The sequence below is a fragment of the Mesoplodon bidens genome (genome assembly GCF_964165515.1).
Source record: "Mesoplodon bidens genome assembly, chromosome: 1".
Taxonomy (NCBI): domain Eukaryota; kingdom Metazoa; phylum Chordata; class Mammalia; order Artiodactyla; family Ziphiidae; genus Mesoplodon; species Mesoplodon bidens.
The window spans coordinates 228309935-228334961 of record NC_138176.1 but is presented as its reverse complement, the minus strand read 5'-3'; the positions used below and the strand labels follow the sequence as shown (position 1 = coordinate 228334961).

Sequence of the window (25027 nt, the reverse complement as noted above, 5' to 3'; positions counted from 1 at the left end):
AAAAAGAAATCTCCCTTAAAATCCTGAGGAAGGGCTATATTCCATTTTATAAAAAAATGGAAATAGTATGTTAAATCCCTAAGAACGACCTATTGGGTGGCAAAGCACCCAGACATTACATTACAGGTAAATTAATTTTGCTTCTCTCCCCACTGGAATGAGAGCTCCATGGAGACAGAGGTGCCAGACTCACGCCTGGCCCAGAGCTGAGGCGCAGTGAAGCTGATGGTGAAGGAAAGCCTGGGTACCATGACCTACAAGAAGTCCGAGCGGCGGGCTTTAGCTATGCATTAGAAAGAAAGGGTAGGTAAGGTGGTAAGCTTCATAATATGTTGGGTCAAGTGCTTTTGGAATTTCAACAGTTATCCACAGTTGCAAGGAAATATAAATAATCGAAGGGAAAAAACGGCCAACCCTATAAGCGATTAATGAAATACGCATTAAAAGAATTGTAAGGTTCCATTATATACCTACTAAGACAATGAAAACATTTCTCTCCCCTGAGCCACACCCAGGCAGGACTCACGGCAGGAGGGCGGAGAGAGGGAAAGACGCTTGCAGGAATGTCATTACCCGCTTGCAGGAATGTCATTACCAGTGACCAGGGAGGGTCTGGCTCCCTGAAAAGCACCCTGGCAAGATTAACAAGCCCCATAAACCGGTTCGTAGTCTTTAACTACAGAATCCTCTTTACAAAATACACCCCAAAGAAACAGGTAGTCCAAAAGAGAAATAAAGAAACCTGTAAAATATGTACACGGCCTAATGGTAAAAATAATGAAAAACTGGACACACTGCAAATGACCAACAACAGGACTAAGCAAACTATGGAATATCAACACCGTGGACTATACAGCCGTTAAAAAGAAGAATACGGATTCCACTGACACTTTACCCACATACGTTATTTCCATATGTACCAGGATTTTTTCCAAAAGCGGAACATGTTAAAATCCCACTTCTGACTAGGTAAAAAGGTCTGTCTGTACTCTGTGTAAGACACGTAAATGTAGAGGCTACAAAGTTTGGTATTTATCAGCATTCAAAATAAATGTCCTACTAAAATCACCTGTGTTTGTGAAAGCTGAACGCTCTGGACCTGTGGAAGCAGAAAGTAAGCATTTGGTAGCTGTTTTACAGACCCTTCTGCAGAGATTCTGCGAGTGCCAATGCCAGATACCTGCAGGAAAGAAAAGAAAATCTATTACTTTTGAAACACATTTGACATAGTGCTGAAATACCTTTCCAAAGGAAATCTGTGTTCGTCAACTTGGCCGTCAAGACTATTAATCCAATTATTATATTTATCTTTGTCCTCCAAAAACAAAAATGCAACAAAAGTTGCTGTACTTAAGCTGAATGTTCCTCAATGCAGCAAATCTCTTCAGAAATAGACAACTTTTCTGATGTGGGACCACGAGTTACATGAAATCCTGTAAGAATTAGCCACCAAAGTGATAGATCTTGGCACTTAAATGAAAGATGTCACAGATACCGCTTAAGATAAGGATTCCTGACTATCTCTGTGACCAACAACAAAAAGACTCCTCTCACTCCCTCCCCAGTGCTTTGCTAGAATAGGGAGCTCCCTGGGGACGGGCCCCCAAGCATGCAGTCCGTGTCCCCAGAGCAGAAACAGTCCTGAGCCCAGGAGAGGAGGAAGCAAAACCCCCAGGGGCTGCCCTCACAAGCTTCCTATCCCTGTACTGCTGGAGGTGAGCGTCGTGAGTTTTGAAACCCCATTATATTTTATACTAGAAAACCGTCCGATAGATTTCTCTGTTTCGTTCTGATACCCTTTCGAGATCCAAGGTGCATTCCAGCCGTGCACTTTGCACGAAAGATGGCCACCTGGCCCGTGAGGCAGAGGAAGGAGGAGGGCTGGTTAGCTGGACGTCAACTAAGCAGCCTTATACTTGACTGACATAAACTAGGCGGCAACATTTCCAAAAGGCTTTTCTTTAACATCCAAACTCCTTCATTACGTCAACAGCCAAATTATATGACCAACAGAAAAAGCTACTTACATGATAAGAAAGAACTCCATGTGAGGAGGTATTAATAAATAAAGAACTTTCAATGCTTCCTTCTTCAGTAGGTAAGAAAATAATTCTGAAGGACGTTTTCCCCATTGCTGGAATTACCTGAAAGAAAGGTACCTCATTAGCCACTTGGAATGGCCCCTCTTTGACAAACTGTCTTTCACAGACTTTCTTCTTGACAATTCCTGTTAACAGATATTTGTGTATTCTTGCACCCTTGATTTATGCATATCATGAATCCCCGAGAATGTCCAAACAGATCAACATCCAACAGTCTAAGAGAAAATATCAAAGAACACACTGTGGACTTAGGGCAAGACAGCTTTCACCCTGAGTGGAGCCATGTGCCTCATACCTTTCCTTTACCCTCCTCTTCCTCCCCCATGTGTTCAAGGGCCTGTGTCTAACACACTTCCACCTCCACTTAAGTAAAGAGAACCACCGGTGTACCGACATGTTGCTACTTAGTAAAAGTCAGGGACAGCGTTTATCTGGACAGACTGTCATGATCAAAATAGTGGGCTCCCCTTACTCCACTTCCTGAGTCCCAGTATTAAAAAAAAAAAAAATGGGGATAGTGAAGAAAATAAACTCTAGTAGGAACCTGGATCTTCATTCAAGTTAAAGACCTTTTAAAAGTTTTAAAGTTAAATTGAATTACTAAAATTAAGACTATTAAGGACTTCCCTGATGGTCTGGGGGTAAAGAATCCGCCTTCCAATGCAGGGGATGCGGGTTCAATCCCCGGTCGGGGAACTAAGATCCCACATGCCACGGGGCAACTAAACCCACGCACCACAACTACTGAGCCCACGCACCGCAACCAGAGGGAAGCCCGCGCTCCCCAACAAAGAGCCCGCTTGCCATGATGAAGACCCGATGCAGCCAAAAAAATAAATAAAATTTTTTTTAATTAAATTAAATTAAAACTATTAGAAGATCAGGGTTTTGAGCTCTGTGTTATGGTGCATATTAGCTTCACAAGGAACCACTCACCCCCCTTAGGCCTGTATTTAGAAAAGAGTCCTAACCATCCTAGCACGCTCGCCAGGTGAAGAGATCACCACTGTAAACTTTACTAGTTACTAAATGCTTCAGCACTGGTAGTCACTACGAGACAAGTAATATTAAGGTTCTTTAAGTATGAAAAAGTTGTATTGAATACACATGCATTACTACCTAGTTTAAATGCGTTAAACTTTTTTTTTCCACATAGGTAATCAAGAGCCACCAAAATTATGAATCTGAACAACTGAAAAAATAAATGTTAAAGCAAACACATAGAAGGAACGCGTCTGGGGAGCAGAAAAAGGGGAGACAGGCAACAGAAAGTGAAAAAACTACAGGCAAAGAAAGCAAGAAGAGCTGGCGGCCCGCCACAGCACAGCTTCCAAGACGCGTCCACACTCACCCTGCAGTGAACGGGAGGCACATGGAAATGTCCCGCAGCTGTAAACACGGAATTCACCACGACCTCGCTCTCCCTGCTAGGGTTATACGCATAGAGAATCTTTGCTGCAGGGTGTCCCAGGAACCTAGGAGGCGAACAAGGAAAAAACGCAAGGGATTGTATGGTTATAAACAAAATCATCCATCCATCCATATATACACTCTAAACGCAGAAAGCTGTTGAACTTCATCACAAAGTTAAAAGCAACAATCCTGTTGTTAATAAAGCATTCTATCCACAACAGTCAAAAAAAATTTTTAATCCTTTCTTTTACAAGACACTCACGCCAACCCACAGTATCACCCCACTGATTTTTGTATTAGAAGAATTCAACCCATCTAGGCCATTGAATGCTTCCCAAAAAACACCTAGGGGGAACTAGGTATCTCTCTGACATGGGTCTCTAATGCAAATGGAAATATGTTTAGATAAGAAACTGTACTTATAGAAAAAGTCAATCTTCTTAGGGTTCATTTTCTGAGTAATAAATTTAAAGATACTTTTGGGGGGAATGGATTTCAACTGGCAAAGAGACTGTATTAAGTCTTATAAAAGAAAACTTAATTGTTAAACACCATTCTTCCGAGAAAAATGAAAGCTCTGCAGCACTTTCTGGCTTTGGCTGTTATTCATTTAAATCATGAGTCTTTCAGAAAACTCTAATGAAAGCTTTGGCTCCTCTATCCACAAATATGCACACAAAAGTGTTATACACACTTTCAAAACTTTCCATGACCCTCAGAGTTAAGAATCTCTGCTCTTCAGCAAATACCCTAACTAATGGAAACCTTGATGTTGAATCTTTTCCGCAGGGCTCTCCACCTACAAGGTGGGCTCTGACAAAAGAACTGCAAGAGGAAAGGGGCCAGTTTCTAGCCCAGCTGCCTGGAGCTACCTGCAATGTTCCCTCGAATCGTTTACTCTGATTGCTACTACCCAATACCAAATTCACTCCAGTTAAACCGCGTTGTGATAAATAGAGAGCCAGTAAAAATTTCACTGACGTCATCTCTCCAGCTTTAACACCCTCAGTGGCAGAGACCCAAATAAACGGTTCTCTTTAGTATGGCCTAGAAATGAAACTATATTCTAAATACAGGGAAAAAAATCATCTACATTATGTTTGTGTTTCTCTCATTTTGTTCCAATTTTTCTTATATTAAAAACTAGGGGGCTTCCCTGGCAGCACAGTGGTTGAGAGTCCGCCTGCCGATGCAGGGGACACGGGTTCGTGCCCTGGTCCGGGAAGATCCCACGTGCCGCGGAGCAGCTGGGCCCGTGAGCCATGGCCGCTGAGCCTGCGCGTCCGGAGCCTGTGTTCCACAACGGGAGAGGCCACAACAGTGAGAGGCCCGCGTACCGCAAAAAAAAAACAAAAAAAAACCTAGGGGTTCACAGTTGAATATTTTAAAAAAACGTGTGCTTTAGGAAAAATTCAGTGCATGCTGTTTCTCTTATATACAATAGGATTTCCAAAATACTGTATTAGGGCCATCAAATCCTTGGAATTTTACTTTCAGCTTTTCCTTCTACTTTTAATCACAAGTCTTAGTTGAAGGCTTAGTATGTCCAATATGTATTTTAAAAGTCCTTAACAGCCAGTTACAAATAAAATACAATAAGTGTGATTAAAACTTTGATTTTTTTTAGAGTGTTCTTAAATAAAACAACTAAAAAAATTTTATACCATCATAGCACCTCAGAAAGCCCTGTGTCAGGAGTACTAGGCTCACATCTGCCTTTTCCCTCAATTAAATTAAATAAATAAGAACTTCCATGACTTTAGGTTTTACGTGAATAATATGAATCAATCAGCAAAGTTATTAATACTTATCCTCAAAGCTTTTGTTTCCTTCACATAATTGGAATACAAGATTTTTAGTTTCAAAGGATACAAATGTCTCCCCGAGAAGCACCTTAAAAAATAAGACCACAAAACTGCAATGTAACAGAGCCCAGTGGCCGTGTCCACCAGAAACCTCACCAGACCTAACAGAGAATGCTGGCTGAAACCTAGTCACCACAGTACTATTTTTATCCTATTTTTTTAAATTCTATTTTTAAAAGTGTTATGAGGATAAGAATTTCCTTCACTAGTGACAACTGGAAGATACTCTATTAATTTACTACTACAAAAGAATGATTAAAATTTCTTATGAATGATTAGCACTTTTAATCTCAGGACCAGCAGAATATTAACCCTTAACATAAACCCTAAGAAGTAGGCAGAGGGCAACTGAATAACATGATCCTGATTCTGCATCCTAGAGGGAAACCAGGACTATGAGAAGGAATGAGGTTTGCTCAAGGTCAACGCCAAAATAAACAATAGTAAAACCTGACCTAGGGCAGTGAAGAAATGAGAACTCTCTGGTTAAAATGTGTATCTAATGCCTATGGATTAGACCATTTGTTAGATGCAAGGTAAAACCTGACTAATTTTTAAAAAGCGTTCTGATTTAGGCTATATTTTGTTATTATTGAGAGTTTTTTTAACTTCAGCAAAAATAATTTATTCCCATAACCATATCCTGGATCTCAATTATGAGAAAAATAGCATGGTACATGCTGGCTTAGAAATCAAAAGATTTACTCTCTCTGTCACTTCCAGTGAAATGACCTTGGGAAAACTGCATTACTTCTCAGCAACAAATATAGGAGCATTTGTAGTACATGCTCCAATACAGAGATATTTGGAAATGATTCTCCCTCTTAGACAACACCTACCTCCAATATCCTTCCAGGATTGCTGTTAAGACTCAACTCACAGGAGACAAGATTGTACTTTAAGAACTATAAACTACTACATAAACAAAACTGAATTACCCAAAGGTGATTCAAGTCTAAAACTCAGTAACCTTTTCAAATCAAGAACTTGAAACATTTCTTTTCAACATGCTTCCAGCTATTAGAACCAGAAATTGATGTGCAGAGCTAATTAACATACACAGATAATACATACATACATTCAATCATGTGCACTGACGACTGTAGGATCTTTTTATATTACTGAAGAGTAAATATACTGTGGACAGCCAGTGTCCCATCAACTGGAATTGTTATCCTAATCTAAGTGTATTTACTACTATCCATCTTGTTATATCTACCGATCTGTAACATACACTTTAAAGTAGGTCCTGCACTGAAATTTCTTTTTACAATACTTTTGACAAAAGCAAAGTGAACTCAGAATTTGAAATCAGTGAGGTTTGATTATAAAACCTCATGCTTTACCTAAGAATAAAAATATAAAAATTCAAAAACAAAAGAGTAGACGCCTAGAATCTTGTAAAATCAGCAAGCTCCCTTCGCACTTTTATCACTTCTTCCTTTTACAGACTCTCCTTAAAAGGCTCAACAATGTGCTTTTAAATTTAAAATTCACTATTCTTCATGGCAGCTCTGATATTTTGATGATCAGAAGGAAATGGAAGGAAGGAAACCAGGGGACTAAAGGCGCGCACACAGGAGACCACCACTAACTCACCCCAGATGCTCTCCTAGCACCGGGGTTATGTCACTCACATAACTTTTCTTGAAACTCAAAAAAGTTCTTCATAAAACTGAAGTGATGTTCCAGGCTGCTAAAACAAGCAGAGTTTTTAATCCTGAAACACTCTTTTACTTCCACCTAGAAACTCTACTAACGTGAAATTACATCTACTCAGTGCAGCAAAACTCTGCATCCAGGGAGTCTTAACACTTCATTACAACCAACTTGAGTCCTGACGTTCCCTCCTGAGCACAGCTTCACCCTTCTCTTCCTTAATTTCTCTGAGTTCCCAGATCAGTCCCTCAACCGACACTCAGATCACATCCCCTTCATCTCATGGTTCTCAACAAGATGTACTACAAGGAATTACAGCTTCCACGCTGTCTTCCCCACTTAACTTGTTTCCAAAGCCTCAATCATAGTAATGTATGTACACTTTTGAATCCCAAAGCATAAGGAGCAGTAAAAACTGAGTGAATAAGTGAATCTAATTTTAAAAATTCAGAAACCATCAATATGTAGAGTTTTTCATTATAAAATAACCTGCTTTGTTTCAGAAAACACAAGGACTTACTATCGACTTAAATTATAAGGTACATACATTAAAAACTAAAGAAGGGGCTAAAACAACTCTTACACTCTCCTTTTCACAAAAATGTTCCTTTTAACAAATTCTAGGATCAATCTCTCTTGATATTATCTATATATTTAAAATATATTTAACATCATACATATACGTAAGAGATATCCTGAAAGCAAACAGTGTCAATAATAAATTATTTAAAATTATAAAGAGAAGATACTTACTGAACTCCAAAATCTAGAACTGATGGCTGAAAATGTAAAGCTTTTCCACTAAATAGCTTGTCTGAGAAGCTAAAAAAGAAAAGACAAGACAGATTAATTTTTGTTGTACTTTTAAAATTTGAATGCTGAGTTAAGAGGATATACTTAGGCCGATAGCTCTCATGAGATATAATTTTACTTCCTTATAAAGGAGTCTGAACTAGATTTTAAATGTTAAAGTTGAATTATTCAAAGTCTAATATAATTCCACAGCTGCAAAAATTTAAGATACTCTTAGATTATGGTTAGTATAACTTCATACTAAATATATAGATTCTATAAGCATTCAGATAAAAAATGGAGATAGGGCCTCCCTGGTGGCGCAGTGGTTGAGAGTCCGCCTGCCGATGCAGGGGATACGGGTTCGTGCCCCGGTCTGGGAGGATCCCATATGCCGCGGAGCGGCTGGGCCCGTGAGCCATGGCCGCTGGGCCTGCGCATCCGGAGCCTGTGCTCCGCAACGGGAGAGGCCACAAGAGTGAGAGGCCCGCATACCGCAAAAAAAAAAAGAAAAAAAAAAATGGAGATAAATTTAATTTTTAATAGGCTTCATTTCTGGGTGAATTCAGGAAACATATCTATTTTCACAAACCCCAAATCAAGAAAAGACACACAAGGACGGGGGCTGAGGGTAAGGGGTTGCAGAGGGAGGGAGCTTCGGCCTCTACATTCGTTAGACAAGTTGTAACAGGGAAAGGATCGGGAGCATAGCCAGGGTTGCTCCCCAAGGTTGAAACCATCACCAGGTCTGTATTTTTAAGATTAACAATCAAATAAAATCTCATACGGAGGGCTTCCCTGGTGGCGCAGTGGTTGAGAGTCCGCCTGCCGATGCAGGGGACACGGGTTCGTGCCCCGGTCTGGGAGGATCCCACATGCCGCGGAGCGGCTGGGCCCGTGAGCCATGGCTGTTGAGCCTGTGCGTCCGGAGCCTGTGCTCCGCAACGGGAGAGGCCACAACAGTGAGAGGCCCATGTAACGCAAAAAAAAAAAAAAAAAAAAAAAAAAAAAAATCTCATACGGCAGGTCATATTTTCAGCAGTTGTTAATCATTACTATGATTTCATTTTCCTTCAGAACCAAAAGCCAGAAATTAAAATACTAAAAAACATATAAAGACATTAAAAAATAAGCTGTAACAATATATATACATACTTAAAGACATAAAATACAAAATATATGTAAAAATATATATAAATATAAAATATATACACGTATGTGTATCAAGAAAGTATTAACTGTCATACGACATTTCTTTTATGAAATTCTTTTTTTAAAAAAACAAAACAAAACAGTAGGTCCTTGTTGGTTACCTATTTTAAATATAGTAGTGTATACCTGTCAATCCCAAACTCCCAATCTATCCCTCCTCCACCATCCCTCTCCCCTGGTAACCATAATTTCATTCTCTAAGTCTGTGAGTCTGTTTTGGTTTTGTAAATCAGTTCATCTGTATCTTTTTTTTTTTTTTTTAGATTCCCCATATAAGCGCTATATTTGTCTTTCTCTGTCTTACTTCACTTAGTGTCACAGGACATTTTAAAAGCCATGTACTCCAAAAATACTTAACTGGAGAAGCTCCTAAATGTAGCATGCATAACTGTTTTCAGAGACTCAAGTAAGTTTTCCAAAATACAATCTTTCCATGTTCTCCTCCCGCAAAGTAGCCCTCCACCAAGCACAGTCCAGAGGTTGGTCCAGGAATAGACATTTGAGTTTGAAACTTGCCGGCCCATAGAAACGCTGTGAGCTTCAGCAAGCCCCTCTCCCATTTTTCTTGAAGGTGCAAACAATACAGAGAACCCCTTCCAAAATCCTCATCTCACAGGAAGAATCCTGGTTGCAATCTCTTCTTCCTCTCTCCACTTTTCTGCCTCTGTGTAAGCTTCCCTTCCTCCATCCCCTCTGCTAAGAATCCTTTCTCTGTTATCTCTTATCTGTATCTCCTTTATTCTACCTCAGCATCAACTGTATTAATAATAAAGGTGACCTCAGTGTCCATCTGCCAACCTCCTCCCTCATGTCCAGCTCGGGCAGGTGAGAGGTATGCTATTTACTGGGCTCTCTCAAGCCCCAAAAGGCCAGTACTAAGTCCATGACTTGCTTGCAAAAAAAGGCCACAAACACACAGCCAGTTGCCTCCAGAAATGTTTTAAAAAGCCACAGGAGGCGACATAAAGAGCTGCCAACATCAGACGCACCGCAGTCACCCCCACTGCAGACAGAGATGGTCAGGGCTCAGCATTCCAGAAGGAGAAGAAAACAGGCAACTTCATATGCCAAGAATGATCTTAGAACAGTCAGGCTACTGTATTAGTAAAAAGTAAAGTAACTAATGAGAGTCTTCTTCCTGCCTTGGGTATTGAAATTGGGTTTATCATCAGATTTCACACACAACCTCTGAATGAAGACAAGGCTTTGGAGGATTTAAGTAATTCACCCAAGATCACATAGTTACTAAGAGGCACAGCCAAAATTCCAATGCAGATCGGTCTATCCAGGTCAGAAACCTGAACCCTGCATGGAGTTCAAGTCCATCCAAGTTCACATGACCTACCCAAGGAACCAAGGCAGTGTCACCTGCCAGGAGAGGGGCAGGGCTTCAGAGCCGGGACCCAAAGCCGTCACTTACCTTTCCAAAAGTCCCAGCCTTAGTATCTGTAACATGAAAATAACACCGGTATCCACCTTATAGTTATCACGAGGTTAAAATGAAATGACACTGCCTTTGCTACACGCCTGGCACACAGTTCAGTGCAATAAATATGAGATCGTGTTACTAAGAGGATGACTGTCGTCTCACAGGCAAAGCATGAGGACAGATGGAGAGGCCAACGGAGCGCGGAGTCAGAGCTGAGCTCAGGACTTACAAGTCCCAAATGGGGCAGTAGTGATTGTCTCTGAATACAACAAGCGAAACATAAACCTGGGCTGTCTCGCACCATAACAGAGTTTTCTAAATCCCACAATCAGGAAGTTTTTCACACTCAGTGAAAATCAGACATTTAAGGTTCAACCTAAAGCAGTATGGTAGAAACTTCAAAGGAACTATTTTTTGGCCTCACAACGGAGAAATAAAACCATGTCCGTATGTTCTCCTAAAAGTCACAGAACAGATTTATCTCTCTCATTTGGTCAGTTTCAGCTCACTTGACTTGAAAATCTGGAAACTAGATCAAGTTGTACGAGGAGATTTAACATCACTATATGAGTTAAAAGGTGAGTTCCCGTAGATAAAACCATTTTAGACACAGGTACTGACCTGGAAAGATCTCACGCACATACATATGACCTCGAGTATTAAAGACTGCAGGGGGAAAAAAGCAGCAAACTGCCAAAATTTAGTCAACTACGGACATCAACAGTTATCCTCAAATATCAGCGCTAGCTAGGAAATTATACTGTGTTTAAAGATGCCAAAGTTTTCATTTCTAAATCGACAACATCAAAGAAATAACTTAAGCCTCAAGAGCTTCAGAAATAAAAGATACACTGTCTTCCCTTGCCTTTTTCTCTCAAAAGTCAGCATTACCCTCTTCACACCTGTACCCTTAACAATATGGATGATTCTTTCATGTGGAAGTCCACCTGGCCTCTTGTACTCTCAGGAGTCCCCACATCTGCCATAAAATAAAGGCATGCATCTTGTAAAACTAAATTATAAATTCATGCCACGTATTTCTAACTTTCACCGTTTCCCCATCTGCGAGATGATTACAAGGAAAAGCCCTTTATTAAAAGAGAAAAATAAGAGCGAGCCTGTTCTGCTTCTACAGCAGGAACGAGGCAAAGAAATAAGACATAAAAGTGACAGCAAACTGAGGCGAGGCGCTCCTGTTATGTGGACCCCGTCCCACGCCCACTTATTCTGAAGATGCCCTCCTCCTGCAAAGAGTCGCGCCTTCCCTCAGCTTCAGGACATGTGGACAAGGACTTCCACACATGCTTTTTTGAAAGAATATCTTTGCCTAAGATTACCTGACTTTTTTATCTTCTTTCTCTCTCATTTTTTTTAACTTTGGCCATCTTTTTTCTCTGTATATAAAACAAAGAAACACAGTTCGAAAAAGTGGCTAGTAAGAGGAAAGAACTTTCACTGGAAATGAGAAGACCTTGGGTCAGGTCCCAGCCAGGAGCTCCCGCATGACACAAGGCTTGGTCTCCTCTTCAGCAAATCGAGGGGGCTGGGCTGGATGATGCCAAGATCCTTAGAAAAGCACTCGGATGCCCAGTCCTCCTTCCTGGGAAAATTAAATCGATCTGCGAATATCAGACACACCCTTTAAAAAAATTCAATCCGGTAACTTAGATATAAAAATGAATTAACTATAACCAACTGTTCTGGCCATTCACCAATGTTATCCAACCAAAACACATCATTTCAGACGCGATGCTCCTCCTCTTGGGAATGAGCATCAGGGCCCAGGGGCTCGGGCCCCTGCCTCACAGCCCTCGGCTGAATTCGGTGTGGCCCAGCTGCACGGGGGGCAGGCGGCCAGCTCAGAAGAGTCTCCCCTGAAGATAGTGATCCAGGAGGCCGGGCCGGGCTTGTGTGCCAACAGGCAAAACTCAAAGCTCAAGAGAGTTCAAAGAGCAGGGGAGGAGAACCTTACTGAAAGAGTCAGGAAAGGCTTCGAGGGCTGGGGCTCCACCGACAGCAACCCTCAATGGAAACTGAACCAAGGCACCTCCAGCCAAGCTAACAGCTTGAGGAAGCACAGGTCACTTCGGAGAACACCCTCTGAGCATCTGGTGGCTCCAGCCAGATGCAGAGTGGGGAGCACAAAGCCGGGCGGGGCAGCGTGAGCAGGGAGGAAGGAGAGCGCAGACCGGAGGGCGGCCCTGAGACTGAGAAGGCACTGCCACTGACAAGGCCACTGCATTGTTAATCCCCTTGGACCCTGAGCAGGAAAGAGGGACTTCTAGGACTCAGCTGCTATTCCCAGGGACCTTGGAGGAATTCAGTACTTCTCCCTTATGCAGTGGAACTGGAACCCACCCCTGTACAGATATAAGAAGCCCCAGCCTGCAGCAGCCCTTAGGAATCGTGCCCACAGTCAGACTGGCCGCCACAGGGCAAGGCCTGCACAGCCCCACCAACGGCACTGACGCTGCCCTGAGTACCCCTCGGATCCATCGGTACCAGCTCTAGGGCCTTCAGTTGAAGAACAAACGGCCCAGGCTGCATGACGTATGAAATGAGTTCTGTAACTACACGAGCTATAAAACTCTACATCATAATTTTGGTAGTACAAGTTGGGTTCTGCTTTACTTTTAATTTAAAAAATACTTCTCCCCAGAAGTTTACTGAAAGGAAAAAACTATGAAATACACAGGCATGTCTACTTAAGTTAGAAATGTCATTCTTCCTGGTAAATTAACTATTCGCAAAGAATCGCTTAAAAATGGAGGCAGAGGGACTCCCCGGCGGTCCAGTGGTTAGGACTCCGCGCTCTCCCCGACGAGGGCGCAGGTTCAATCCCTGGTTGGGGAGCTAAGACCCCGCAAGCCACAAGGCAGGGGGGGAACAATGGAGGCAGAAACCCGTATTCTTCCCGATTAAATTCCCAGAGGGGGAAGAAGTCATTTGGTAGTAGACGATTTTCCTAGTTTCTTCTACTATAGAAGCCCTGGGCTTCAAAGTCAAAGTCGAGGAAAGTCCTTGGAGCAGTACCAACAGTCGTCTGCTGGAGGCGGTCTCACTGACAAGAGATCTGGGATTCTAAGCCGCCTGGCGCGGTGATGGCCAACCCCTCCAGGGCCAGGACGAGAGTCCTCCACAGCAGTCCGTCCCCCGAGTTGCTGATGCCCTTTCTCCATCCACAGAGGAGGTGCTCCTTCTCTCAAAGACGACCCCCACCTCGCCTTTCTGCGCGGGTCCTGGGCTGATTCCAGGGCCTCCCAGCCCCGTCCTGCCCTCCCCAGGGTTTTCACCATCTCCTTACCCGCGCCGTCTTTCTCGTCCTTCTCGTCCACTTACGAGGCCCTGATGTTCCTCACCCGCGCCCAGCCCTCTCTGCCCTCCGCAGCAAGCTGCCGGTGAGAGTACCAGTGACCGCAAGCCCGTCTACTGAGCACTTACAGTGCACGGATGCTGTGCCAGGCGCTTGATTACCCCGTGTAACCCCACACACCCTGTGGGTGCTGTTAGTGCCCCACTTCCACACACAGGGACACAGATGCGCTGAGCGCTTGAGTGCCTTGCCGAAGCCCATGCAGCCCACTGAGCGGCCGGTGGCTGAAGGGGACGGTGAGCCCGGCTCAGAGCCCCTCCCCACGCTGCCTGCGGCCCCCTTCTCTCCCGCATCGCCCCCTCCCTCACCGAGACTGCTCTTGCTGAGGGCTCCAGGGATAACAAGCTGTGACCTCGAGGGCCGCGCTGACTCACTCTCGGGGCTACTCTCTCCCGAGTGCCCTCCCTTGGTTTCTAGGCCATCCCGCCCAGTCTTCCTCCCACCCCTGGGGCTCCCCCTGCTCACCCCTCCCAGGGCACCCCTTCCTCAATTCTCACTCTTTCTGGACCATCACACTCACCCCTTAGGCTCACCCATCACCAACAGGGTGATGCTTCCCATACAGACACCTGGATTTTTCTGGCTGTCCAGCATCTAAGCTTCTTTATCACCTTCACAGGTTTGCCACTGTCACCCCTGCTGAGCTGTGAAAGGGCCACTGACAGGTGACCTCGAACAACACTGGGGCTCAGGGGCTCCGCCCCCACACAGTCAAAAGTCTGTATTAACTTTACAGTCAGCCCTCAGGATCCGCCCCCTAGTTGCGGTTCTGCGTCCACAGGTTCAATCAACTGCGGATAGTGTAGTCCGTATCGATAGAAAGAGAGCACGTTTAAGTTCACCTGCACAGCTCAAACCCGAGATGTTCGAGGGTCAACCGCCCTAGTTTTAGTGGCCCAGCTTGCTGCCGGGCGCCAGCACACGACCTAGACTTGGCCGGGCTCACCGGCCCGGGGCAGGGCAGCGGCTAATGATGCCACAAGGGAGGAAGGAGGTGGGGCTGTTCTGGGGTCGTAACCACCACAGACGGGAAGCGGCAGGGGCCGGGGCATCCTCAGCAGTCTCCTTCCAGGACACGCTCTGGCTGTGGTTCTCGCTGCAAAGTCCCCTCTTGCTTGTTTGCTTTCTGAGCCTGGTTCTTAAGTCTTCCTCGAGATTCTGTACGCTGCCCAGCATCTTTTCAATGAATTCCTTTTCTGCTTAAATCAGCCAGGGTCGGTTCCTGTGGTCTGACTGATTCATTTCCCAAGCCTGTGTATCTGTGGCCTGGACTCCTCTGCTGAGCTTCTGACTTGTGCTTCCATCTGAAGCGGACACCATCCCGCAGACGGCCCCCCGGAACCCCCAAACACAATCCAAGATGGAGCTCAGCATCTTCCTTGGTCTCCCCAGTGGTTCACAGCACTGTCTGCCCCTCCTGGTGAGCGACAGCCAACCTGCCCAGCTGGGAGCCCTGCTGACACTCTACCTTTCCTAACTCCACACGCGGCCGACACTGAGGGCTGTCCTGGCATCTGACATGCGGATACCACACAAAGCCATCCCCTCCTTCTAGTCTCACTAACAGGACCTTACATTCAAAAGATGTTACATTTGCATGTTAAAGAATTTTAAATATATTATTGCATTTACACATTTAATCATACCACAGTCCACATGCTATAAAGAACGCCTTTAGTTAAGTGGTTAAATAACCATGCAAAAACCTATAAAAGAAAAGGCCAGTAATTAAGCGTATGTTTCCTACTCCCAGCCCAACTTTCTCTTTACTGTAAAACATGGCTTCTCATCTACGGTTTAAAGACTTAACATCTTTTCCTAGACTCTACTATATGTTAGAATAGTTTAAAATGATTTTTAAACCTGCAAAATACAAAATACATTTTGCACTACCTTCCAGCTCTAAGACAAGTTCGCATGAAAATGTAAATCAGTACTAGGCGTCTCCAGCAGTAACAGTCTTGGCCAGATGTTACACGTGGTGAAGAGGAAGCCAAACAGAAATTCACACAAACGATAAGTGAATGGGGAGACTGGGAATGAAGGCCTTTTCCTCCTCAGTCATTAGTGGACAATGCCAGTTTGTGCAATACTGTAGCTATATTTAGAAAACCAACCAACGTGCCCATATAAATTTAGATATTAGTTCTCTGAACATGAACAAGCTGTTTTTTTTGTTTTTTAACTGAACAATTGTTGACTTACACCATTGTTAGCTTTAGGTGTACATCAAAGTGATTCTCATATATACACATTCTTTTTCAAATTCTTTTTCATTATAGGTTATTACAAGATACTGAATATAGTTCCCTGTGCTATACAGTAAATCCTCGTTGTTTATTTTATATATAGTAATGTGTATCTGTTAATCCCATACTCCTAATTTATCCCCTGCCCTATCCCCTTTGGTAACAGAAAGATACTCAATGACATAGAAAACAAACTATTTTTTAAAGCATCTTGGTATATAAACATCACTTTTTCTTCAACAGAAAAATTTTCTTTCCTAACACATGGCAAACGTATATATCCAATGTGTACTGATCTTGCACATTTATTCACAGATGACTTCTAAACTACAACCGCCTTGATATTTAAGCAGGAACTAAACGTTACCTTAGCTGATATAAAAAATGCTTTTAGATGGATAACAGTATGAATATACTGGATTGGTCATAGCAGACTTTGATTAATTAGATTAGTTCTATAAATTTAAAGCTTGGGAAAGCCACTACTTTTGCATCTGACGCTTTCAGACGAACAGGATGCAGCAATATTGGCTTGTATTCCAGAGAAATTCCTTTAGTTTTTCTGGTGATGGAACCACCATCACCAAAAAAAAAGCGGCAATGTCAAATCCCACCAACACTAATTCCTTCACTCTACCTGCATTAGACATTACCGCAGCCAAGGCAGTTTGACCTAAGAATCCAAAGAAGAATAAGAGGCTGCCTAACTGCCATGGGCCTACAGTCTCACCTACCACTCATGGTGGAGCACAGTCCATAAGAGGGAAAGATGCTGTGAAGCAGGTTCAGAAAAGCTTTCTGGACGAGACGGCGCTGAGCAGGGCCAGAAGGCTGGATACGCCGTGTTCAGGTAAACACAGAGGAAGGGGTTCCCGACAGGGGAAACACAAGTGACGGCGCGCGGACTTTGGGAAGGCTGGTAACACAAAAACGGAAGAACCTAAGGGGGTTTCTTATAGTTTCTCGGGAGGGTGAAAGAGTACTCCTATATAACTTCAAGGTCCAGAACAACATTTTAATTCAAACACAATGCACTGACTGACTTTTTTTAATCCCAATGTGAGCAAATATATCAAAACAATTTCAGGCAATTACGAAGAATATTAGCAATATTGTCCGAAAAAAATCTAATGAAAAATGCCTAAGCGTTTTAACTGTCCCTTGAAGGGCCAGCCCTCCTGGCCATGGCATCAGCACGCTGCAAAGAGCAAGGATTCGCGTGCTCTGAACGTGCCCCTATTCAACAAGCTCAAGTCCTCTCCCTTTAAAAGAGAAAAACAAAATCTACCCTCTGAATGCAAATTTTTTTTGAAAACAGGAATGTAGAAGAAGCTCTTTTGATTGGCCTATCAGGCTTTCCACTGAACATACTAACACAGAGCCCACACTTGCCCACAGAGCATAATTCACTACTGCCAAGCTCACAGCTTACACGATAGAATCCCACCGTCAGCATGGCTTAAACCCTGATTTTTCTCATGTGAAGCCCAAGGCTTACTGACACTGGAGAAACCATCCCGAGTGTGCCCCGAGAAACAAGGACTCCTTAACACAAGCCAGAGAGACTGGGGTTTTCTCCTAGGGATGGAGGGGCTGGTAACTCAAAAATGGGTTATGTCAAAACCAATCTGCCCTTGAGAAATAATGGTCACGGTGTCATGGTTTCTCCCACAGGGTTCTGCGGCAGAGACTGGCCCTCAACATCCCTTGTCTCCTTCTTCCACTTTGCTTTTGGCTGGGCACATTTCCCAAGCTCCCTTGCAGCGAGGTACGGCCACGGGACCAGGCTCCAGCAGATGGGATGCAGGGTCCTGTGGAGGGTGCCAGGAACCCTCTGGGCCTCCCTCCACCCTTCCTCCCATCCGCTGCCGTGAACACAATGCCGCCACCTCGCACCCTGAGGACCAGGCTGCTGCCCTAGGAGAAGGAATGTGGGGATCCTGGGGAAGCGGGGGTCCCTGAAGACTGCCTGGAGCCAGAGGCAGTGTAGAGCATGTTTTAAACCTCTGGTACTTTGTAGCTCTGTTACCTCAAAAGTTAAGTCTAATTGAAACAGCTCTCACCCTTTTCAAACATCAGAACCGCCAGGGGCCACTGCTCAACAGAACTACCACTACCCAAGAGCCCCATCCTCCCAGCCTCTGCATCCTCCCAGCCTCTGCTTGCCCTGGGGAGGTGGGGTCCAGCCGTGCCGGCCTTTCATGTGGTCCAGAACCAGAGCTTCCCAATAAATCAGCAGACTAAATGGCTACAGCAATAAAAGTAACCCAAACCTGACAGCAAAACAAAAATCCTAAGCAAAGAAAAGACGGCTCCTGCTGTCCCACACTGGGAAAAGCCAATGACTATGGTGGTGGCCTGTGGTGGCTCTGGTCACACACCGGTGCCAACTGAGAAACGCCTGTATAGGAACTGCCCTCAGGACCGGGAATACAGAAACCACCCTCTAGTTTAGAACCCATCGGTCTGCCTCATAACTGCACACGTAGGGACAAGTCTCACATAGGGACCTGTCAGGACCTCTGCCAGACACTTCAGGGAACCCAGAGCCATGTGACCACAGCAGAAATAAAAGAGGTGCTGGAAGGAACACACAGGTGATGTCCCCACCTGGCCTTGTAGGAATAAAGTCCGGGAAGGGGCCTCACCCATCAGAGCCCAACACCAAATACACTGCGGGGAGGGCAAGGAGTAAAAATTATTCTACTCTTGAAAGACTGCTTAGAACTTCCTCAGTCATTGATACACGTGACTTTCTTCCCCAGGGTGACTGCAGGAAGCCTACAATGGGGAAAGGCTATCTTCCTGCCCTATCCAAAGTCCTTCAACACCGTGACAAAGTGCAGAGCTCTTTCAAAACCAGAAGAGGAAAATCGGGGTCAGACTGTGTCCTGCTTCCTACTCAGGCCTGGGAGAAAGGAGTCCAAAAAGGGTTACGGCAGTGAAAGAGAGAAATGTGCTGAATTCCCAGGGCCTAGAGTCACTGGGCCCCCAGCAGAGACCAACTCACAAAGGTGGAATCAATGAGCTAGATGAGTACAAGAGATCATTTGTGTGACCAGAATTTCAGTTTCCAGTACTGTAAAGTTAAGATATCACCCCTAGATCCACTGTGAAGATTAAATGAAATCTGTGTGTAGAGAGCTTTGCAAAGTGCCTGCGGTGTGGTGGACGGTGGGGCGGGGGGGGGGGGGGGGGTGTCTGTTCTAAGGGCAGCAGAAAAGCAAAATGGTAAAGATGCGTGTTCCGATTTCCATGGACTCTCCAGAAGCAAATCAGGACAAGACCAAAAATGTTTCAGAATTTCACGTACCGAGGAGGGGGCGGCTTGAGTTGGGGGGTGGGCTGAACCGCCTCCGACAAGTCCCGCAAGCTGACAGCACCGGGCTGTTCTCTGCTGGAACAGCAGCAAAGTGGCAGGAGCCTCCCTTTCAGTTCAGCCCAGGGAACTTGATTGCTCTTAATTATACAGATGCCGCTCATATGCAAATAGTGCATGAAGGGTTTTCCTTTTAAATTGTAATTTTTCTTTCAAACCCTTGAAGCACGGAAGTGTTACTGCTGAAGAAAGAATGGCCCTGAGGTCACGGGGCCCAGGAGAGAGGCCCCTGGGCACAACCTGCCCTCCCTTTGTACAGCCCTGAGCCCGCCCGGGTCTTGCTCTCAGATCTCTAACACCCTCCCCTCTCCTTGCAGCATTCTCCAGCCCAGACAAGCACAGTGTGAACCCCGCACGGGTTCCAGAGCCCAGCAGAGCAGGAGGGACAAGGATCCGTCAGCAGCAATGTAGCCTCAGCCCTTCAATTCTTCTGTCAATGAACACTAACTGCAAAAGAAGTCCAGCGCTCCAGTGAAAACTGTGCTGCTAAGATAATAATAGCAACTCGGGGGAGGAAAAAAAAAAAAAGCTGCCAACAAGTAAATAAACGGAAACAAAACGGTCCTGTGCAACAGGATTACAACTAAAAACATACAGAGGAAAATGAAAAGGCAAGAACCAAAATATTAACAGGCCATGTTAGGATGGGGGAATACTAGCAACATTTCCCTTTCCCCCGATTTTCCAAATTCATGACAGGGTTCAATGTCTTTGAGAATACTAACAGTTTTCAGTTATGTGCTTTTAGAAAACTCAAGAGCGAGAGGAAGGTACATTCTTCTTAAAGACAACCTGTAATTATTTCTTTTTATCATGCAAGTAACTCATTTGCACTCATTTGCACATTGACAAGTTATCTGAAAGCTAACAAAAGCTTCGACTCTCCAACACTTCTTGTTACTCTGCTCCACCTCCCTGACTCTCTCGGGGCTACGCCTCCTCCACCTCTTTCAACAGAGACCCCCAGGCTCCAGCCCCGGGCCTTCCTCCCCACCTACAACCACTCACTGGCTGAGGCGACCCAGTCTCCAGGCTCCATCATCTGAAATTTACATCTCGGGCCCAGCCCTCCCAGCAATCCCAGTACTCCACCTGCCCACCCACAGGTCTACTGGGATGTCCAAAAGACATTAAAAAAACTCGTCACCCCTGCATCAACAGCCATCTTGGCTCAGCTGTTCCAGCCAATAATCTTGGAATCATCATTGACTGCTCTCTGCCTTACGCCCATATCCATCTATCGGAAATCCTGTGAGCTAGCTCTGCTTGTAAAACAGATCCAGAACCACACCGCCTTCCCCACCTCCACCCAGGCCTGGGCACCACCCTCTCTTGATCTTTTGACCACTGACTGCAATTAACTGGGCTCAAGTGGCCTTCAACACCAGCCAGGACAGCCTTTTTGAACCGAATTCAGCTGGTCTCACCGCTCTGCTCAAAGCCCCCAAAGACTCCCCAACTCATGGGTCTCACAGGAACTAACTCCACAGCACACTCACCCCATGACTCACCTTCAATTCCCTCCCACCTGGGGATACTCTGCTGTAGCCCAAGGTCTTCTGGCTGCTCTGTGAACACTCCAGGCACAAATTCCCACCTTATAGGCCTCTGCACTGGCCATTCTGTCTGGAACATTCTTTTCCCCCGTAGCCTCATGGCAAGCTCCCTTACCTCCTCCAAATCTTTCTAAAATCTCACCCAAACACCCTGCTTATAATGACAGCCCCACCCCACGATCCTCATCCTCTTTCTTCTTGCCCTATTTTTCAACTTTCTCCACACTACATATCACCTTCAAACATCCATACAATTCAGTTGTTTATTATACTCAGATTTGCTGTCTCTTTCCCACACGCTATTAGACTGCAAGCGCCACCAGGACAGGGATTTTGGTCTGTTTTGTGCAGAATGTGTCCCAATCATTTAGACAACAGTTGCTCAACAGCATTTGTTGCAGAGGAGAAAAACTCTTCAACTGGTGTCACAGATTTTTAAAATCACAATCCAGGCCTCAGACTCTCTTTTTAATTATCCAGTATAAAGTTAGTCTCACCAAAATATATCAGAGACCACAGGAAATATCATGAAAAAAGGTTTCCTAAATTTCAATATAAACCTTGACCAAATCTAACTGTTTAAAAAGGAGAAACAAACTATGTATAGAAAAATTTTTAAAACCAATGTCAGATGCCACGGAGCAACTAAGCCCGTGTGCCACAACTACTGAAGCCTGCGTGCCTAGAGCCCATGCTCTGCAACAAGAGAAGCCGCAATAAGAAGCCTGCACACCGCAAAGAAGAGCAGCCCCCGCTCATCGCAACTAGAGAAAGCCCGCGCTCAGCAACGAACACCCAACGCAGCCGAAAATTTAAATAAATTAACTTTTTTTAAAAGTTACCTTTTAAAAAAACAAAACAAAACAAAAACCAATGTCAGGCAAGTTATATTTTGTATTCACCTTAAAAAGAAAAAACGTCAGGTCTAGTCATGCCAAGGGTATACAAATTAGAGTGACTTACTAAATTACAAATGCCACAATTTTTAATAAAATGCCGAGACAACTAAGAAACTAAGAAACAGGGAAGATATTGAGTCTACTGAGAAAAGTAAGGCCTTGAATCAGGCACTGAACCATGCAGAGATTAGGCTAGGACCTAGGACCTAGGACCTAGGACTGTAAGAAGAGACCCGGTGTCTGTTAACCCCTGGCTTGGGGAGGATCTTCGGGAAGCAGCATCCCACCCAGGCCTGGGCCTATTCGAACCTTCTAACTAACATTGAAGCAGCAACATGCCTGAGATGCCCATTCTGGTTCCATTGCTTGAATGAGTGGATTCATAATCCCAGAAGGAAGAAATAAATCTAAGCCTATATAAATAAACAGCAGGTACACAAAAATAGAGGCAAGCTGAGGTGACGCCCGGCACCTGATCCTAAACCTCACTTCTGCTACCTCAGCTGCACCCCGGGTTCAAGCCCCAGTGGGGAGATGTGTCCCCCACACCCACATCCAGTCCCCCAGCTACCATGGTGGCGAATGTGGCCAATGTGGGGATAAAAGATCTGAGGAATGGAGAGAAGGTCCCCGACTCTGCTTACTCCCAAAGCCAACAGCCCTCCTTCTTCCAGGTTGTGAGAACTAAATAATAAATTCCTTTTAATTGGAATCTGTCACTTGAGGCTGAAAAAGTCCCAACTAACAGGTAGATGAACCCGGTAACTAAAACCTAATTCGTGAGATTGGGTCCAAAAGTCAGGAACACAGGTAACCCCTGGAACATTAAAATACATTTTATGACTATTTACGGGAAAAAAAAATGCTTTCTGAGAAATAGGGTGATTCTGCCAAAGCCCTAATAATCTGCATCCCCATCAAAAAAGTGTCCCTTAAAAAGTACAAACTATATTTTCTTTATAAAAGAATTACAGCTTCTATTGAGGGACAGAAACATTCTAAAATTAGATTGTGGTAACAGCAATCCAACCCTGCAGATACACTAAAAGAAACACTGGCCTGCACACTTTAGATGGGTGAATTGTATGGCATGTGTATCATATTTCAATAAAGCTGTTTCAAAAAAGCAAGTACACATGCCAGCCTCCTAACTCAATCATCCTGTCAGGATTCAACGCAGGAAAGGAACGAGGAGGTCATTTCTACAGATGCATCTTCTCAAACACGTAATGGAAGCCCCACAGCTCATTTCCTTTCTGTGCACACAGCCGCCTCTTATGCATAATGAAAATGCCATATGCAGATACGTTTGACTAGCACGTCCACGTTTCCCATTATCATGCAGCACTTTGTAACAAGCTGCCGTTAATGCCTGCCTGTTATCCAAGTGCAAAATCATTCCGCCTGATTGCAAGCAGCCTGGCAGCTGGAGGGGAAGATCAGCCTTGCCCTCCAGTGGGGGCCCATTTGACGTATCACCGCCGTTGCTACAAGGACCCCAATCATCTAGATCTAATCAATTTCAACCAAGCAGGCACATCTGTTAGCATGTACCTTCCAAATGCCAGCATGAGAAGATGAAGAAAAGGGCAGAAATCAGGACTCGTGTTTTGGGGTTCGGGGTTTTTTTGTTTGGGGTACGTTTTGTTTGTTTGTTTGTTTTTTGGCAGGGGGAGGGGAGGCGGTGAAGAAATCAAATAAAAGCAGAACAGGTGCTTACACCAAGAAATGTTCTCCCCTTGCTGTGTCCATCCCCATACTCATCTTCATGGACATGTGAGCCCTGATCCTTAAACCACCTGGCCTCTAGAGCTCAATGAACTCCAGTGCTACTCAATAACTCTGAATTTGCCAGTTCTCCAAATAATCCTTTGACCTCTCTTCTGAGGAGGCATTTCCGTATTTCAAATAGCCTCCATTGTGGTTTTCCTTTAACTATAAACAGAGATAAGAAAATACACTAACAGTACTTCATACAATGAATCAGGGAATTATACTGTGACATTCCATAGTTAGTACAATAACTATGCTGCATATAAAGCTTTCAGTTAAATTTTTAACTCTCATTACAAACAACTCAACTTTTATTCTGCATTCAGTAACACTTTCCAAAATATATTTCTTTCCTTTCTTAATAACAAAAGAAGGAAATCCTGTATACTCCACACTAGAAATACTGCCACATTCTGGCAGTAGTTACAGAATTAATCCCTTTAAATCCAAGAAAAGGTAAATCCCCTGCAGCGGAATTTTAAAATATGTAGCTCCTAAATATTTCCTTCTTTTTAAAAAGAATCATCATAAGCACCAGCTTGCAGAGTCAAGAAATTATTTAGTCTGCTGGAATTCAATTTGGCCACCTCTCAGGATAACCAGAAGCAGCTTTTTTAACATATGGATCCCAGGAATCCACCAGTTCCTCCCGAATCAGAATCTCTGGGGATAGAGCCTGGCAATGTTTTGGGAATAACGTCCCCAAGCAATCCCACCGCCTCTGAACCCACTAGAAGAACAGGAGTAGGTGTGTTTGGGAACCACAGATCCATTCATCCATCTATCTGCGGCTCATTCTGAGATTCGTCCAGTGATACTTCTGTTTCCAATGCAGCTCATTCCCATCATAAAACGTTTCAGTCTCCGCAAGAGTCAGGTGGCAGGAAACACGTTAGCTGTTTTAAGCAGAAAGGGATTTTAATTTAGGGAATTAAGTGCTTATGAGATCATTGGAAGGCTCTAGGGAGCCGGCTCTAGGCTGGGCCTCCAGGAAGGAGCTCCAGAGCAACAGGGAACTGCCCCACCATGGGCGCTGGCCTCTGTCACACGGGGAAGGTGGAGCCCCTTGGGAGGCTGCCCCGGAACCACTGAGCCAGGAGTGTCCCAGGACCTGAAAACACTGTCTCTGCCCCCACCAGATGTCCTATGGCAGGTATCCACTGAGACGGAGGGTGGGAAGAATCACTCACCCTAATGCTCCAGAGGTTGAACTTACATGAGCTGCAAGTGCTCTGATGCTACTGGACTGAACGGTGGTCACCAGGACACAGTCCAGCGGGCCAGCCTCTCTGAGCAGAGGCCCTCACCTCTAACACACACCAGTGC

At 44.5% G+C, this 25027-nt stretch overlaps 1 protein-coding gene across 5 annotated transcripts in view; it reads right to left on the bottom strand.

The window, feature by feature from the left end:
• Window positions 1-25027, bottom strand: part of TMEM131L (transmembrane 131 like) — a 162295-nt gene that overhangs the window by 80829 nt on the left and 56439 nt on the right. For all 5 annotated transcript variants that reach the window (XM_081228095.1, XM_081228096.1, XM_081228097.1 and 2 more), the window contains exons 4-7: window positions 7793-7861; window positions 3454-3577; window positions 2028-2144; window positions 1070-1180 (exon numbers count right to left, since the gene is read on the bottom strand). In XM_081228095.1, coding sequence (XP_081084221.1) covers window positions 1070-1180; window positions 2028-2144; window positions 3454-3577; window positions 7793-7861 — 421 coding nt within the window. The remainder of the gene's footprint in view (window positions 1-1069; window positions 1181-2027; window positions 2145-3453; window positions 3578-7792; window positions 7862-25027) is intronic.